This window comes from Pelmatolapia mariae, linkage group LG3_W (genome assembly GCF_036321145.2).
Source record: "Pelmatolapia mariae isolate MD_Pm_ZW linkage group LG3_W, Pm_UMD_F_2, whole genome shotgun sequence".
Lineage (NCBI taxonomy): Eukaryota > Metazoa > Chordata > Actinopteri > Cichliformes > Cichlidae > Pelmatolapia > Pelmatolapia mariae.
Genome location: NC_086229.1, coordinates 59,156,554 through 59,174,412, shown reverse-complemented (window position 1 = coordinate 59,174,412; position 17,859 = coordinate 59,156,554). Strand labels below are relative to the sequence as shown.

Genomic DNA, 17,859 nt, shown 5'->3' with positions numbered 1-17,859 from the left:
AAAATTGAATTCAATAGTTAGTCTGGCATGGGTGTGGTCGCTGGCTGGCTGCAGAGAGATGGTGGCGCAGTGAGCTCCCGGGGTGGCGCGGAGGCGGAATGAACAGGTGTCGCTGGGGACAACTGATTGATTTTGGCTCTTTTCATGTTGGAGTGAAGGTTGAGGAGGGCGGTGAGCGGACGTGACAGCGGAGCGGGAGTTTCTGAGTCCCCTGTATTTGTGCTGAAACCATAGTGAACATTGTTAATGAAATAAACATGCTGTCACCACACCCGTGGACTTGTGTATGTGTGTCGGGGTCCGACTTCACAGTTAGTTCTCCCTTAGGGTCTATCTGCTTTTTTTTTTTAAATTACCAGCCACAAATAAATGGCTCGCATTTTGTTAAATTACAGTTTTGTTCCTCAAATGTCTGCATGTTGTCCTCCTCCTCCACACCGTCTAACAGACTTTGACACACTCCCATTACCATGGCAACCACCTCTTGCCCTCTGGTCAGGCCTGTATGAAGAGATCTGGAGGGGGAAAGGCAAAGGAAAGAGAGCTTCTCTAACCCTATAAATGTACAGCTCTGATTCCTCCAGCAGTGTCAGGCTTAAAGTTTTGTATGTTCTGGCACCATCACCAGTCCAGGCAGACCACCCCCCTCAAATTTCTCAGAGAAGGGGCTTTTGTCTGTGCCTGTTAGTATCAGAGTGTTCAGACTACCAAAACTTCTATACAATACACTGCGTGCACTAAAGGATGAAACAAATGTGTGATACCAATTATGAGGTATATAGCCTTAAAGATTAAAAAAGATATATTCCAACACTAGGGACTAAAAATAACAGGAGAAAAAGCAAACCATGGCATCTTATTGTTTTTAAGTTGTGTGTAGTCAATCAAAATAAACTATTATTAGTTCTTTATGGGAAAAGTAATAAGAAGGACAAGAGAATCTATATCTTTCTGTTTTTCTGTTCATTCTATTTAGTATAATTGAATGATTGTACTCTGCAATAAAAATCAGTCAAGGAAATCTGACAAAAATGTATTTGGATCAATGAAGACTAAAGTAAAATGGGTCCTTTTTAAAAAGTACTTTATCATTTTCCTTTTACCATCTCTTTTGTATACTCACATATCAAACAGTAACTAAGATGAATTCTGGAAATTATCATCAGACCAACTTAATATTAATACTTGACTCTGGATATTGCTTAGGATCTCCTTCAGTAAATGCTTTGAGCTCAGTCAGATATTAGCAGGTCAGATGTGTTGTTTTCTATTTAGGTATTTAAAAATGAAGAGAGATGAAAAATGAATTTGATACTTTTGTCTACACCAATGAAAATGTAACATGTGACAAAAACTCAGAGACCATTTTGATTTAATGCTTAAGAGTTTAATGATGATGATGCAAAAGGAAAGAAATTAAAAATGTAAAAGGATGAAAAGATAGTTCAGGGAGTTGGATGAAATTATTTGCTTCTTGGTGCGATGAACCATGCTTTCCATGAAAGACCAGGAATCATCTTCTTTTTCAGACCCAGATAAAAGTGGTGTCAATAGTGCGGCATATATCATTCATACACCTGATTCCTGTACACAGACACACAAAAACCCCCATTAACTGAAACCATGAGAAATGTATGCTGAGGGAAATATTTAGTTGGGTGTAAGAACAAAATAACCTGTATACTTTAAAAGCACTATATAAATATGCAATCTACATTAAAAAGAAGAATACAGTGCATATACCATTTTTCATATCAAACAAACAACAGTAATATAACAGTTGTTATAAAATATTAAAAGAAAGAAAGAATTTGGTAAATCAAAATCACAGTTTTTACCCATGTCGTCTTCAGAAAACCCTACCTGCCCCAGGTCCAGGCACCACCACTCTGACCTCCGCCCATGTTGTTGGTACCACTAAACTGACGTTTCCCCCAGGTCCAGGCACCACCACTCTGACCTCCGCCCATGTTGTTGGTACCACTAAACTGACGTTTGCCCCAGGTCCAGGTACCACCACTCTGACCTCCGCCCATGTTGTTGGTACCACCAAACTGACGTTTTTCTTCTTCTGAAGAGAGGCAAGTTACACTTTAGTAAAAATTTATTACTTTTCTGTATCTTTTAAAACATTTTGTAGTTTTCTTGTATGTGAATGGTTTTCTTTTTTTTAATTCTATGGACAAAATTTTAATTTTAAAATGTATATGTTTAATTGAATATTTTACCATATGAAAAATATATTTTAAGATATAATTTGCAAAGATATAATTTATAATTTTGAAATGACACAACATTTGTACTTCAAACTTAGCTACATTTAAGGAGGCCATTGATGTGTTCTTCTTCCATTCAGCATCACAGAACTGTGGTTAATTTTTGTGTCAATTTTTAAAACGTTGACCAACCTGATGTCTTATCCTCTTCCCCACTCTCACCCCCTTCTTCTTGAAAAGTGTAACTTATATTAAAACATCATATCTTGACTTTGATTGTTAAATTTCCGTTTATTATATTGTACTGTCATTTTGATGACTATATACACATATTATGTACATTATACTCACCAGCAGAAATGATCAGAGGGATCATTACACAAAGAAGTGCAAACACAATCAGCAGCTTCATGGCGATGTTTAATATCGCTGTGAAAAAACAGAAGGCATCAAGACATCATTCATTCAAAAAAATAGGATAGAAGAGATTTTGTAGCAGACCTTCTGGAGAATATGCAGAATATTTGAAGAATAGACTTCTTTTCAGCACCAACACGTAGCTTTAGCCTTCCAGTGAGAAGGTGCTGAACAGCTGTAAGATCAGTGCTTATATACTGTTTCTTTTACGCTTCAAAACTAGGAACTAACATTGAAAAAACTGACACGTGTGTCATGTGATTCATGCTGGCCAGACTTTCATTGCATCTCTTTATTTCTTCACCAGAATAATTGCCTCATACTTCTTCTCCTTTCAGCTGCTCACTTTATTTTACAATGACTAGTTGACAAAGAGTCTTCACAGAGTATAGCTACATAATACTTGATGTATTTAATTAGAATAAGAATAAGAATAGTAAAGCAAATCGGACAAAAATTAATTCCCATCGATGAAGACCATAATAAAATGTGTCCTTTTGAAAAGGTATTTTGAGTCCTTTGACTTTTACGATCTCCTTTGTACACTCACGTATCAAACACTAGCTAAGATGAATTCTGGAAATGATCATTAGATGAACTTAATATTAATACTTGGATGTTGTTTATGATTCTTTAGTAAATGATTTGAGTTCAATCAGATAACAGAATGTCAGACTTATTTTTTATTTAGGTATTTGAAAAATTAAAGCGTTAAAGTTGGATATATTTGATGCTTGGGTCTAGACTAACGAAAATGTGACACAGACTCAGAGACCAGATTTAATGCTGAAGAGTTTAATGATGAAGATAATAAGAAAAGTTAATTATGGGAAATTAACTTTTGCTAAGAGCATTCTCTCCATTACACCTTCAGTTTGCTATTAATAGCCATTGCTATTAAGAGAAACTGTCCAACTTGCTTCATTCATTATGTAGCATTACAGCAAAAGAAAAGAATTATAAATGTAAAATGGGAAACAATTCAGGGGGTTGTATGAGATTATTTGCTTCTACATTTCATGGAAGACCAGGAATCATCTTCTTTTCCAGACGCAGACAAATGGGTATCGGTAGTGACAGTATATATCATTCATGCACCTGTATCCTGTAAGCACCAAAAAACAAGATTAACTGAAACCATGAAAAATGTATACTAAGGAAAATATTTAGTTGGATGTAACAACAATATGAAGTGTGCACCTTCACTGTCATGGGCCTGGGTCTGGTGACCAAGGGCTTGTGTTATTTTTGGGAGTAGTGAATATGATAAAGTCTATTAGACTATGTGGAGGAAAGAAACACTGCTTAAGAGAATAGCGGAGCGGCAGTGGGATTGTTAAACTAGGGACACAGTTAGTTCTCCTGCTCGTGTTCCCGTATACTCAGTTAATCCTTGTGTTTAAATGCTGAAAGTGTTTTTATTGGCTAGTGGATGGGAAAGTATTCACTGTTGTGTATCTTGTTTCCAGGAGGATTGCGGAAATGTGTGGAGGGAGCAGAAGACTGATGTACATAGGCACCAAGGAGGACAAACACTTACCACGGACCACGGAGGAGAATTACTGCACTGGGATTGGGAATGGGTGCATGGAGGACTCACACACAGCGTGAATTGTTGGTGCTGTTTTTTGTTTGTTTCATTGTAAATAAACGCACTGTCTTCATTCAGAAAGTCCTACATTTAGGTCCTGAGATTCACAACACTAAATAAACACGTGTTTTTTGTTAAAAAAAAATTATAATAATATAGTATTAGTATTTTCCTGTCATTCTGTACTGTTTTTCATTCTAAACAAATAATCATTATTTGGGAATGTGTGGATATTGTCACTGCCCCCCCTCCCCTCAAAATTCAGTGCTCGTTACACTTTCTTTCAATATTTACCTGTATTGCTCATGTGTAGGCAGTGCTCGTTGTGGCGAGCATTGTTAGGCTCTCCACGACACCAGTATGTAAATCTGAACGGAGTTCCATCCATCCAAAACCAATGATGCTCCTATAAAACAGAACAAAATAGGCACAAATACATTAAAAACTAAGTACATAAAGACAATATTATCAAAGTGTAATGCTCGATAGATAGATTTATCTTTGTATGGCCCTTTCATTCCGAACGCATAAAATCCGTGCAAATATTTTGTGCTTTTAAATATTTTTTGCACTGACCTTCTCTCAATGCAGCCCTTCACACCAATCGTAATTTCACTGAATGAATTTGCAGCATTTATTTTTTCAAACAAAGTTTTGATTTTTCTAATGTTTTGGGTGCGAATATATAGACCTGACCAATCAACTCACTGTATTGGCAACAAGCGGACTCATAGCTCAAATCACGCACCTGTACTGAAATTATAGTGACATCTATACCACTTCACAATTATGTGCTACTTTGTGTTGGTCTATCACAGAAAATCTCAATAAAAAACATTTAAGTTTGTGCTTTTAAGGTGACAAAATGTCTAAAGTTCAAGAGGAATGAATACGTTTTCAAGGCACTGTATGTACCAAAGCAACTGTGATACAGCTTCAACTCCTAGTTCAAACAATAATAATCTTCCTGCTGCTGTCTTCTCGTGACAATTGGATGAACCGGGATCTCCATTCTTGTTTCGCTCATTGAGGAAGATCAGAACCAGCTCATCATTGCATTATGTAAACTTTTCAATTTTTTTTATTGTCCTTTTTTTGAGGACAAATTTTCTGCAAAAACGCAATGTGTCCGGTGTCCATACTGGCTATACGTGAAGTTCGGATCCGTAAAATTATGAATTTCATGTTGTTTTTACGCAACGCCTTCACTGTGTTCAGTGGACTTAAGGCCTCGTGTAATGATCAGTAATATACCTTTTGAGCATCAGAGCCTCCAAGCCATATAAGTGGGTAACTGTGAGTAGCACGATATATGACCCTTTGAATCACCCGGTACTCTCGAAGGCTAGGTACATATGCCAGGTTTGCATGCATGGACTGACAGTATCTCTATAATGGAAAACAACAGACAGAAGAATTTCCAATGTAAACAAAATATTGAACATACAACCACGCAAGACTTTGTAAACTGTTAAAGTAAACAAAGACAGGATACAGGGAAAATCCAAATCACTGTTTTTGCCTGAGCATGAGCCCAATCCAAGCGATAGGGAAAATAGCGGTATCAGTATCGGTTGCCATACCCTAGTCCAACCCTGATACTTGTACCAGTACCATCTCTTTTCAACAAGATGCTCATCTGAGAACAAGCAAATAATGCTTGAGTAGAAATGAATGACTTTCTCTATCTGTTAAAACATTTTAGCATTTTCTTGTATTTACATGGTTTTCTTTCTTTTTATTCTGTAGACACCCTTTGAATTTTAAAGTGTATACATTTGATTGAATATTTTAAAATTTACATTTCTTTTTTGAAATAACAAAGAATTGCTCTTCTGCTCAGCATAACAGAAATGTGATTAATTTTGGTGTAAATCTTTAAAATGTTGACAAACCAGGTGGATTATCCGCTGACACACATTTGCCTCCTTTTTCTGGAATAAAAATTACAAAATTATAATTACATTAAAACATTGGATCTTGAATTTTTGCTAAATTTCCATTTACTGTATTATACTATTGTTTGTACCAATACTTATACACATATACACATAATGTACATTATACTACAACACTCACCAGCAGCAGTGATCAGAGCCATCATTGCAAAAAGTGCAGACACAACCAGTAGCTTCATAGTGATTTTTATGTTTATCTCTGAAAAACAGAAGACATCATTAATTTAAGAAGGGACAGAATAGATTTTGTAGCAGACCTTTTCTATGTGTGTATATATATATATATATATATTTTTTTTTTTTTTTTTTTTTAAGCACCGACCAGTAGCTTCAGCCTTTCAGTGAGAAGTGCTGAACAGCTCTACAATGAATGCTAATATATAGATTTCTTGATGCTTCAAAACCAGGAACTAACATTGGAAAAACTGGCACATGTATCATGTGATTCATGTCACATCTCTTTCTTTCTTCACCAAAATAATTGTCTCACACTGACCTCTTCGTCTCCTTTTGGCTGCCCACTTAATTTTACATATTGAGTCATTCATAAAGAGGTTCCCTAGTGTACAACCACGAAATATTTGATGTATTTAATTAGGACTGAATATGTCTTTTAGGAGACAGAAATAAAACAATCATATTAAAGTCATGATGCCTTAGTCTTCCCTTGGAAAATCTAGACGAGGCAGCCGGCAAGGTAGGGGCTTCTCTGCTCAGGCTCCTGCTTCCGCAAACAGGCTGCGGATGTTTAGGTTTTGTTCATTGTCTCTTTGGTGAGTGGGGTTGTCAGCTTCTTTCTTATTTATTATTGTCTTTCCTGTGGCCTGGTTGTATTTTTTTTTCATTATATTGTATTCCTGCAGTTATGTATTACTTGGTTAGCCAATACTTAGTTTCCAGATTATTTGGTTATTCTGTTAATTTATGTATAGGTTCTCAAAGTTTATTTTATATGCTCATAATTTTTTGCATTTTTTAAATTTCTTCAGTTCTTGTTAGATTTAATTACTTTCATTACTGCTTCACCCCTGGAACATTCCTGTTTGCTCATCGCTGCCACCACTTCCAGCTTCCCAAACGAGGAAGTGTTAAACCTGATAGCAAGACAGGCAGCCTCATACATCCTACACTCTATGTGCTGTGCAGCTCCAGGTCTCTGATGCTTTTTTCTTGATTCAAAGACTACATATTGTGTTTCCGAGCTGGCCTCCCTAGAGACTGAGCACCCTTCACCTCTCCCTGCTCCAAGGGTGAGGAGTGTTGTTGGGCCACTGCTTTAACCTCCACCTTCAGAGTCATTTGTCTGCCCCTCTGTCCTGCCCCAGCCATCAGAAGAGACCGTGTATTCTGCTAAACAGCCCAAATCTTTGCTGAATTTCCTGACACTTATTCCAAACTTGCAGGGAACAAACCAGAGAATCTACAGAGCTTCCAGATGAGCAGAGTGTGAGTTCTGCCTGAGCCAATTCATCCCGAGCTAATGGTTCCTGCACTGACTTAGCCAGTGGGTCAAAGTCCACCCCTACCTCCTGCGCTCCACATTTGGGTCACAATAATCAGCTCATGCAGCAGCATTTGACAGATACTTTTGTCATCACTGTTATTTTCAGTCTTTTTAGAGTTTTAATTTTATTTAAAAATGACTCCATCAATACTTAAGTTCTTATGAGAAAGATGTCATTACATTGCACTTCACACACTAAAGTTAATTAGGGAGTTCCATAGGGTTCTGTATAAGGAGGAATTCTGTTAACATTATACATAAGCATTAAGCATTATTATTAGAGGCACAGGATACATTTTCATTGCCTTGCTGATGCTACCCAGGTTTATCTATTCATGAAGCCAGACAACACACACTAATTAGTTTAACTGCAGGAATGTCTTAAAGACCAAAAGACCTGGATGACCTCGAATTTCTTATTTCTAAATTCAGATAAAAGAGGTTATTGTACTCTGCCCTAAAAATCGGAACAAGGTGCTTATCCTGGGTGGCATTACCTTGGGCTCAAATAACACAGTAAGGTACCTGGTCATTTTCGACCACAATACTGTATGTCCCTTAATGGTCCTATTAAACAAGTATTTGGGACTGCTTTCTTGCATTTGCACAATATTTCTGAAATAAGAAACATTCGTTCTCAGAGTGATGCTGAAAAACTAGTTCTTCTTTTTATTACTTCTTCACTGGACTATTGTCAGACTCTTTTTCTTGAGTTCTAAAATTTTTAATTATAGCATGGTTTCAAACGAAACTCTTTAATGGATCTGCCAGTCACAGATTTAAATATGCTCTTCTTGTAAAAATATCTTAAATACAACTCTTTTCAATGAAATCACATATCTTAAATTGACCCAGAACAATACAAAATAATCAGCATGTTCTAAAAAAAACTCACAAAAACACCCATAAAAAACAAACATTAAATATTTTCAATTGTTATGCTGCCATGTGTATACTTTTTGATTTTATTCTATTTACTTTTCTAGTTTCCCAAGGTTAAGAAGAATTTGGTTCTGTTAGGAATAAAAATGATTAACTAAAGCTGTTTTTGTTTGATTTTATATACATATTGCTGTTGTGCTCATAAAGAGTTGGCACTCGGTGCAATAAGGGTCAAAAGCAGGGGTCCCCAATCTCAGTCCACGAGGGCCAGTGTCCCTGCAGGTTTTAGATGTGTCCTTGATCCATGACAGCTGATTTAAATGGATAAATTACCTTCTCAATGGGCGTTTATCAATATGCGTACTTGTGCGTACTTGCGTTCTCGTGTACTCGTGAAACGTCATCAGTCGGAGACCAAGTACTGTTCCAATTCGAAGTACGCATCACGCCGAGAACGCGAAAAAGTCCCGGATGTGTTCTCGATCTGCCCATTTTATCGAGCATGCATCGGTGTAGACTTGGGACAGCTAAATATCCCAGAATGCATTTCGTCCAAAACTCAACAGCGGACTCCCGGCACATCGTCCCCCCCCCTCTCTACTCAGGTTAAAGAAACCCCAGCAGCTGTCTATAGTATTGAGTGTCCACTAGAATAGAAATAAAAGCGTTCTAACATCTCACCTGCTTGTTTTTATTAAGGTATGTACACGTATGTACATATACACTATTTTTATTAATAGAGGTTTCACTACTGAGGTTAACAATGATATATAAGTCACTTAGATCACTTCTAAATGTTAATGTTTGGTTTATTTCAGTGTTTTATTTGTTCCTGAGTAAACCGGTTTGGCTGTGATTAAAGTTAAGCTTCATAACATGTTACTCACAGTTAAATTAGGAGGGGACGGCAGTAAAAACTCCGGACCTGTGACATCATCACGTACGCAGGTGTTCCGACTGTACAAATCACAGGTCCGTGCTCGCGTACTTGAGAATTGAGAAACATCCCACGAGTCCGTGCTCGCGTTCTCGGCGAGTACGTACTCACCGAGCACGCGAGTACGTACTCGCGTACTTGGGCATTGATAAACGGCCAATATGTCTTGAAGTTCTCCAGAGGCCTGATAATGAACTAATCATTGATTCAGGTGTGTTGACCCAGGGTGAGATCTAAAACCTGCAGGGACACCGGCCCTCGTGGCCTGGGATTGGGGTCCCCTGGTCAAAAGCATCAGTCCAGCGCTATGATTGAATTATTGAGACTGACATGTTGAGGTGCAGAAAAAGTGCAGCAAGGGTGATATTTTTCTGGGCCAAGGGCGTCTGAACAGAATGCCCCGCCTTAGATAATAATTAGAAAATAACAGGCAAAGAATTGCTCAATAATATTAATAAAGCAAGGTTAGAGAGGGAGGTGTTTTTCCTTTGTCTGTCTTATTCCAGGAAGAGGAGCAGATACAACACGAGGTCAGACGTGAATGGAGTGGAGGAGAAGATCCACAGGGGAGACTGCAGGACCTCATCGTCACTCCCGAGAAGAAGATCATAATAATACCATATTTTTCGAACCACAAGGTGCATTGAATTATAAGGCGCGCTGTCGATGTGATGGGTCTGTTTTCATACATAAGGCGCACTAAGCAAAACAAAACAGACAGATAAGTCAAACTTTACTCAACTCATTCTTCTTGCTTCCTCCACTTCCGTACCATTGATTCATTAATGTCCCACGTAGCAGACAGGTCTGGGCCGGATCTGGTGTCAAGCCGGCACAGCTGACTGACTTCTGTCTGCAACTGGCCCGTGGCTGCACACAACTTACACATTGTCCGCATACCTTAAAAAATGATGTCCCATTGGTGACCCAGATCGGGTGTGCCAGAGGTAATCCACAGATGGGTTACAGTCTTTTTTTAACTTTTACTTTTATTTAAAAATAAACTCCATCATTACTACATTTACCTTAAGTTCTTATGAGAGAAATGTCAGTAAATGTAATATGAGACAGTTTTCTAACTAATGTAATTAAATTTAACTGGTTTAAACTGGTTTAAAGTTAAACTGGTTTAACTTGTTTTTTTTAAGCTGTACAAGTATTTTTTTCATTTCAGCAGGGTTTTAAAGATGAAGGACAAATTAAAGTTAAATACTGATCAGGAATTCAAAAATATTGCACATGGTAGACACAACTGAGCATACTGGGTTAGGCAGTAAACCATACATCTTGTGAAATAATGTTTGAACTTCAGTTTTGAAAGATTTTCCTTCTTCAGAATATGAGTAAGGTTGTTGGCTAATTGATGATACCATGATAATGTCTTTATCTGCCAGTTACAGGCTTAGATGTGCACTTCTTTTTTTCCAACCTAGTTTGACTTTTGAGAACAGTAAATACTTTAAATATAACATGTTTACACAAAAGTTGATTGCATATCCTTACATGACCAAAATGTACACAAAAAAACATATTCTAGAAAAAAAAAAGACCTTTAAATATTTTAAAATTTGATGCTTCCATAAATGTGTATGTATGTGTTTCATTTTATTTTTCTTCATTTATTTTCCTTTAGATCTGGAAATGTATGTATAGTTTGGTGCTTGTCTTTTCCTACATGAAATAGTTTGGGGATTTTGACCTAAAGGTCAAATGGAAGAAGAGCTGTAGAACGGTTTGAACAGAACCAGGAAATATTTGTTTTAGCAAGGTTGGTGAGGTTTTAACAAAAACTGATGTGTTTTGAAATTCACAAGGCTTGTGAAATAATGCATGAGCTTCAGTTTTGAACAATGTTTCAAAAGTTGTTGCTTCTCCAAAATGCTGATGCTAACCATGAAAATGAGTTTGATCATTCTTTACTTGGTTATCTGTATGTGTCTGTGTGTTGTATGGTCAAGAAAACATAAAAAAAGGAAAGAGCCACCAAGCATCAGGCCTACATGACAATTGTTTTCAATATCTTTTTTAATACACCAAATAAAACACTCCGGGTTCATAAGAAATCCAAATACCTTCATAAATAAATGTATTATTCAGCAGAGATAACACATAAAGCATTTTTCAAATGTGGTTATAAAATGTAGTTTACATACATGAATTAAAATGGACTTATATTCTCCAAGTTCAGTATGTTACCCATGCTTAACATTAATTGTGTTAAACAATTATTTTTATATGAAATTAAAAAATACATTTTAAACAGCACTATGAAAAACATCTGAACTTTTGGTGTTGACTGTCATGTCTTTTATTTATATCCTATGGAACATTTAAACAACAGAAGTTGGCCCAAAGTGCTTAATAAACAGGCACATTAACATTCCAGGTCCCAAAGAACCCTATTTTTAAAATATGTGAAATGCCAAAAGTATGGTTTACATTTTAGGACATCCTAAGTTCTCAGAAAAAAATTGTCAAACATCAGATCAAACAACCTCAGACTTCAGACCATCGACAAAAATGCATCATGTTTATCTGAAAAAAAAAAAAAAAAAAAACATCAGACCTCTGAATAAAGGCATCAGACGAAAAAGTCTCAGATCTCAGGAAAAACACCATCAGACTAAAAAGTCTCCATTAGACTAAAAGGTCTCAGGTCTCAGGACAAAAGCCATCAGAGAGAAAGAAGCTTCCTGCAGGTGGCACTGTTGTCAGGCCACCAGATTTCCTAAACAGTTTGGAAATTTGAAGGTGAGTTTACTGAAAATGAGTTTGATACCAATGTAAAATGCAAAGTTTAAAATATTTTCCTGTATTTAAAATGACATGGTTAACACGTTAAGTCAGACTAGCCAAATTAATTTATACATGCAATATATTTTGAAATCTAGTTGTAAACTGTAGTAAAATTCTATAAATGCTACGTTTAACATTATAGCCCTATTTATATTGCAGATGACACTACCTCAAGATGTGCCAATGAATTTCTCAGTAAGGAAACCAAAATTATTTTGCTTCAAGACCAACTGTAATGTATAAATCGCTGTGGACCACTTTGCATAAGTTCCAGCTTTATCCTATATGCAGTGGTCCATGGTAAAGCCAAAAAGACTGGCTCCCATGGCTTGGAAGCCAAGAACTCTTAAAAAGTGCTCGTGCAAACAACAGCATGTCTCTTACCCCCAGTACTGGGGGCAATGGGGCTCAAGCGTTATGTAATGTTACGTAACCCTCCATGGATTCCAGCCTTTTATGCAAACATCAGCATGTAGTATCTACGGAAACCTTAGAATCTCCACTAAATGCTCCTATAAACCTTTTCTACAACCACCAAACACCGCGAAAACATGCGATGATTAACACTAGAATTACTGAGCCTTTTTTCCCTGGTGCAAGTCCCTACTACTAGATTTACTAGCCTGCGCAAATTTGTGTAAATTCCCCCCGACTTTAACACCTCTTGGCACCCCGCTGAGATTTTCACAGGTCTTCAGCTCCATTGTTCTCCTGCTTTTGTTGTGCAAACACACCCTCCCCCAACCCCTAACCATGAGAGATTCAGGTCTTTCCTTCCCTGCAAGGCTACTTTCCTTCCTTACCTGCAGCGTACTATACACCATGGTAGTTTCTATGTGCAATATTTCTCATATGCAATATTAGTTCTTGTCAATCCTTGTCACTACATTGGATGCCTGGCCATAAACATATATACACAGAGTTGTACATATATTTATATATTTATATAGCCACACCTTATATAATATGCATAAAGTCTAGTTATACACACAGACACATCTATATCATATATCTATATCTATATATATATATACACACACAGATAGATGTGTGTGTGTATATATACATATATATATATATATATACACACACACACACAGATAGATGTGTGTGTGTGTATACATACACCAATATTTTTGAATACTCGTGTCCATATATATGTTTCCAGATTGTTTGTATAGTGCACTTTCTATATCGTGCTCTGTCCACTTTTTTGCAATGACAATGCAGATTTTCCACTTGTGGGACAAATAAATGCAGATTTGCTGTGTGTGTGTGTGTGTGTGTGTGTTTGTGTGTGTTTGTGCAACATTGGCATTTATTTACTCAGATCCAAGACAGGCCAAACCTCTGTGTTACAAACCTACATACAAAAGACACACATTCACAATATATGGGTACACAAGTCTGTTTTATTTCAAAGTGTTTCAAACTTTACAGCGTTTGCAGACCCAGTGTCCATCATACCTGCATTTGGCACAGGTGAATTTCTGACATGTTGCACAGGTAAACCTGCTGCGATTCCTGTTGCAGCTCTCTTGCACCTGGCACTGCGTTGTCTGCGTTGTAATATTTCCTTGTGCTGCATGAATCGGCAACGAAGTTGCTGAGCTAGAAGACTCAGAAACAATCTTCTTTTGCCTGTCCACCCTGTACATGCCTTGTACAAAATGTAGGCATTCACTGCCGCCAGGTCCAGCATATTGTAGAAAACCGCTACTGGCCACCTGCGTGTTGCTGCTCTTACGGAATACATCCATGCCATTTGGTCCAACACGTCTACACCACACTGTAAAAGCAGAGAGAGAGAGTCATGAATATATGTTTTTTTCTATAGGCCTGTATAGCACACATCAGAAAACATTGTAGCACTGGTGTAAAATTGTACACACATTCACATACCTTCATGTGGTTATAGTCTGTTATCGTGTTGGGTTTCCTCTTTCTGCCGTCACCGATCATCACGTCTTGGTGCATGGAACTTAGAACACACACAGTCTTGGTTTTTTTAGGTGCATAAATTGTCAAGGAGACACTGCCACTTCTAAGCACTGAAGTGGAGAATACCTCTCGCTTTGCAGTATCTTTTGCAAGTTGAGGAAGTTCACGCCGGACTTTATTCACCGTGCCCAGTAATGTTGTTTTGCGCTGCAGCAGTCTGTGCGACAGTGACAGTGAAGTAAAGAAACTGTCCGTTGTGACATTTCTCCTATCATCCAAAAACGGCTCCATCAGTTTCATGACCACGTTCTCTGCCAGCCTCTCTCCCTCCTGACGACTGGGGTCCTTTCCCAAGTAAGGAGATGCAATGCAGACATATTTGGTGTCCAAGTCCGTGGCCATCCACAACTTGATCCCAAATTTGTCTGGCTTGGTTGCCATATACTGTGTGAATGGACAACGAACCTTGGTAGGGAACTGCTGTTCCCTACCAAGCATTTCTTGCAGCTGGCAACAACAGTCGTGCATTCAGTATAGCTGTGACTTCCGCAAGAAATGTGGTCAAAATCTCATGAGTAAGTTGAAGCATTTCTACCAGGCATTTCTGAAAGTTGTAACACAGAGGTTTGGCCTGCCTTGGATCTGAGCAACTCTGAGTGAGCAAATGCAAATGTGCCAGGCCTCAAGGATAATGGGTGGTTTGCACAACAAAAGCTGTAGGAGAAACAAGCTGACGACCTGTGAAAATCTCAGCAGGGGTGCTTAACACCTCGGGACTTGCACCAGAAAATAAAAAAGCCAGTAATTCTAGGGGGTGTTGGGTTTAGGGAAGTTACGCAAATTTGCGCAGGATAGTAAATCTAGTGTTAACAGAGCACTTACATAAATGCACAAAAGTCCACTAAACAAAGAAAACGGACCCAGAAATTCTCCAAACTTTATATAACAAGCTAAGCAAAGGCTAGTTAGCTTCCTATCACCAAAATTCACTGAACCAGCTGCAAAAGAGGACCACAAAAACTCATAGCGGTGCAAATGCACTAAGACAGAAATTGGCTTTCCTCCGGTTTCCTCTATTATTTTGGTCTGGTAGCTGATAGCGCTGTGATTATCAGCAGCTACTGCAACTAGCTGCTGATAATCAGAGCCACTTCCCTCACCACTTCCCTCACCAACGGCCAATTTACAGCCAGCTACATATACATACGGAAGCCCCTTTTCCACCACATAAAAAAAAAAGTATCCATAACTCGAAATTTCTAGTTATTTTCTCAAAATGTTGACTCATTAACAATTTTGACAAGAATAACTCGAAATTTTGACTTATTTATTCAAAATTTTGAGAAAAGTAACTCAAAATTTCGAGTTACCACTGCCAATCAGTAATCCACGTGAATGACATCATTTCCTTGTTACCTGGAAGCTGAAGCCCTCAGCTACAAATGCTACAGCTAAGCTACCAGTATTATAGCTAGTGATAAATGCAAAATTGCTGAGTATTTTGAGCGTGGCTTCACAAATGATGAAATCCTTTTTTCATTAGCTGAATCACATGGCGTTACTATCACCAAACGTACTCTCGAAATCGCCAATTTTTTGCTACACATTGGTAGCTCAACAATCCAGTTGATGGACAGACCACAAGTCGTAAATTTGGACCCACGAGCATTGCAACTTCTGATTGGTTGAAAGATGTGAACGCGCTATCGTTGTTGTGATTCTATTGGCTCAAACGATTAAAAAGAGTTGTCAATCATGCAAATCAGCCAAAAGAAGCCAAGGTTACAGCCCCTCAGAGTTTAAAGGGCCAGAGGACATTTAGACTCACCTGCAGGGCAGAAAGGGCCCATTGCCAATGAATGTGTGGTTAATTCTTCGAAAATATTTTAAAAACACGCATTTTTAGGGATTTTAATTAAATACATTAATTTCTGTTCTATAATAACTCTATAATATGGTGTCCAGTGTGTGCCAAAATTAGACAGGCCTGGATATTTATGTATTAACAGTGCTTATTTTTCACTGTTTCACTTTATAAACATAAATCTTTGCACAGATGTTTATATGCTGATTACTGAATTTCTGAAATAAAATGTGTACTTAAGTTTTAAAAGGGTTACATGCTAAAAAAATGAATAAATTAGGCAAGGAAAAAGCCTACTTACCTTTTCTGTGTTCCATCCTCAGTAACTTTGACACAGCAATTTTACACCTCGGATGAAATCTCACAAGCGTTAGCTTTATTTTGATACCAAGATTGTTTACAGACAGTTTGTAATCGCAGAGAAATACTCCATTCATTTTAGGCAGGTAATTTTCAAGCAGGAAGCTCAGAAAGCCCATTAGGGCTTAACAAGTTAAGTTTATGTTTAATTTTTCTTTGTGTATTTTAATTTTTTTTTCTGAGTTTGTCTCAAGGATTCAGATTAAAAAATAATGAGGTATTGTTCACAACGATAAATGTACAGTGCTTTGTACAACTTACATCCTTTGAGAGAAATGATTTAAAGTATTAATATTTGTTGTCCAATACTCAGGCAGTAGCTCAAACACTGCTGATAACACATCCATATGTTGGTGACCACGATGCAGCAGGAGAATGAACCAGGGAACCAAGACTGAAACCTGCTCCATCATCTCATCTTTGCAAATCTCCTTTTAAAAAGCACTAACAACTCAAATATAAACATCTGTTAGTATGTCGGGGTTTTTTTGTTTCTTTGTTTGTTTTTTAATAAACAGCTATTGTCAGCAGAATGGTAGAATTGGAAAAATGTAAAAGTAGAACATCAGATCCTGAAGTGTGTGAGAACAGGGAAGGATCAGCTTTGTTTCAGATTTGAGGGATAAACGTTATATTTTACGGTTTGCAATCAATAAATAAACAAATAACTGCCAAGATTGTTTACACAGAGTTTGTCAATAAATAAAATTGTATTTATATAGAACCTTTGTAGACAGAATCACAAATTACACCACATAGGATAACAAGTCATAAAATAGACAGCATAACAGATAAAACAGGCAAAAAATAATCAAAAGCGATTTTGAAAAGGTGACTTTGGAGTTGTTTTTTTTTAAAAGCAACTTTTGAGTCCACAGTTCTTAAGCTTAGAGGGAAACAGTTCCACAGCCCAGGATCCTCCAGCAGCAGGATCCTCCAGCAGCTGCTAGGCCCAGGACCCTCCTGCTCCACCAGGCCTAGGATCCTCCAGCAGCCGCTAGGCCCAGGATCCTCCAGCAGCTGCTAGGCCCAGGACCCTCCTGCTCCACCAGGCCCAGGATCCACCAGCAGCCACCAGGCCCAGGATCCACCAGCAGCCACTAGGCCCAGGATCCTCCAGCAGCCACTAGGCCCAGGATCCTCCAGTAGCCACTAGGCCCAGGATCCTCCAGCAGCTGCTAGGCCCAGGACCCTCCTGCTCCACCAGGCCCAGGATCCACCAGCAGCCACCAGGCCCAGGATCCACCAGCAGCCACTAGGCCCAGGATCCTCCAGCAGCCACTAGGCCCAGGATCCTCCAGCAGCTGCTAGGCCCAGGATCCTCCTGCTCCACCAGGCCCAGGATCCTCCAGCAACCACTGGGCCCAGGCTCCTCTAGCAAGGCACCAACAAG

At 38.2% G+C, this 17,859-nt stretch overlaps 1 protein-coding gene across 1 annotated transcript; it reads right to left on the bottom strand.

Moving 5' to 3' along the window:
- Positions 1–1,365: 1,365 nt before the first annotated feature.
- On the bottom strand, positions 1,366–2,837 carry LOC134624688 (heterogeneous nuclear ribonucleoprotein A1-like). Its single transcript, XM_063469713.1, has 4 exons — positions 2,718–2,837; positions 2,568–2,645; positions 1,864–2,071; positions 1,366–1,584 (listed from the first exon to the last, which is right to left on the bottom strand). The coding sequence occupies exons 2-4, from the start codon at positions 2,626–2,628 to the stop codon at positions 1,566–1,568; spliced, it is 288 nt and encodes a 95-aa protein (XP_063325783.1). The 5' UTR covers positions 2,629–2,645; positions 2,718–2,837; the 3' UTR covers positions 1,366–1,565.
- Positions 2,838–17,859: the final 15,022 nt, after the last annotated feature.

What these genes read in the sequence shown, in the direction of transcription:
- LOC134624688 (XM_063469713.1), bottom strand. Translation starts at nt 2,628, where the DNA reads ATGAAGCTGCTGATTGTGTTTGCACTTCTTTGTGTAATGATCCCTCTG. An exon ending in CCCTCTGATCATTTCTGCTG is followed by an intron (nt 2,072 to 2,567) that starts GTGAGTATAATG and finishes GCCTCTCTTCAG; the next exon opens with AAGAAGAAAAACGTCAGTTT.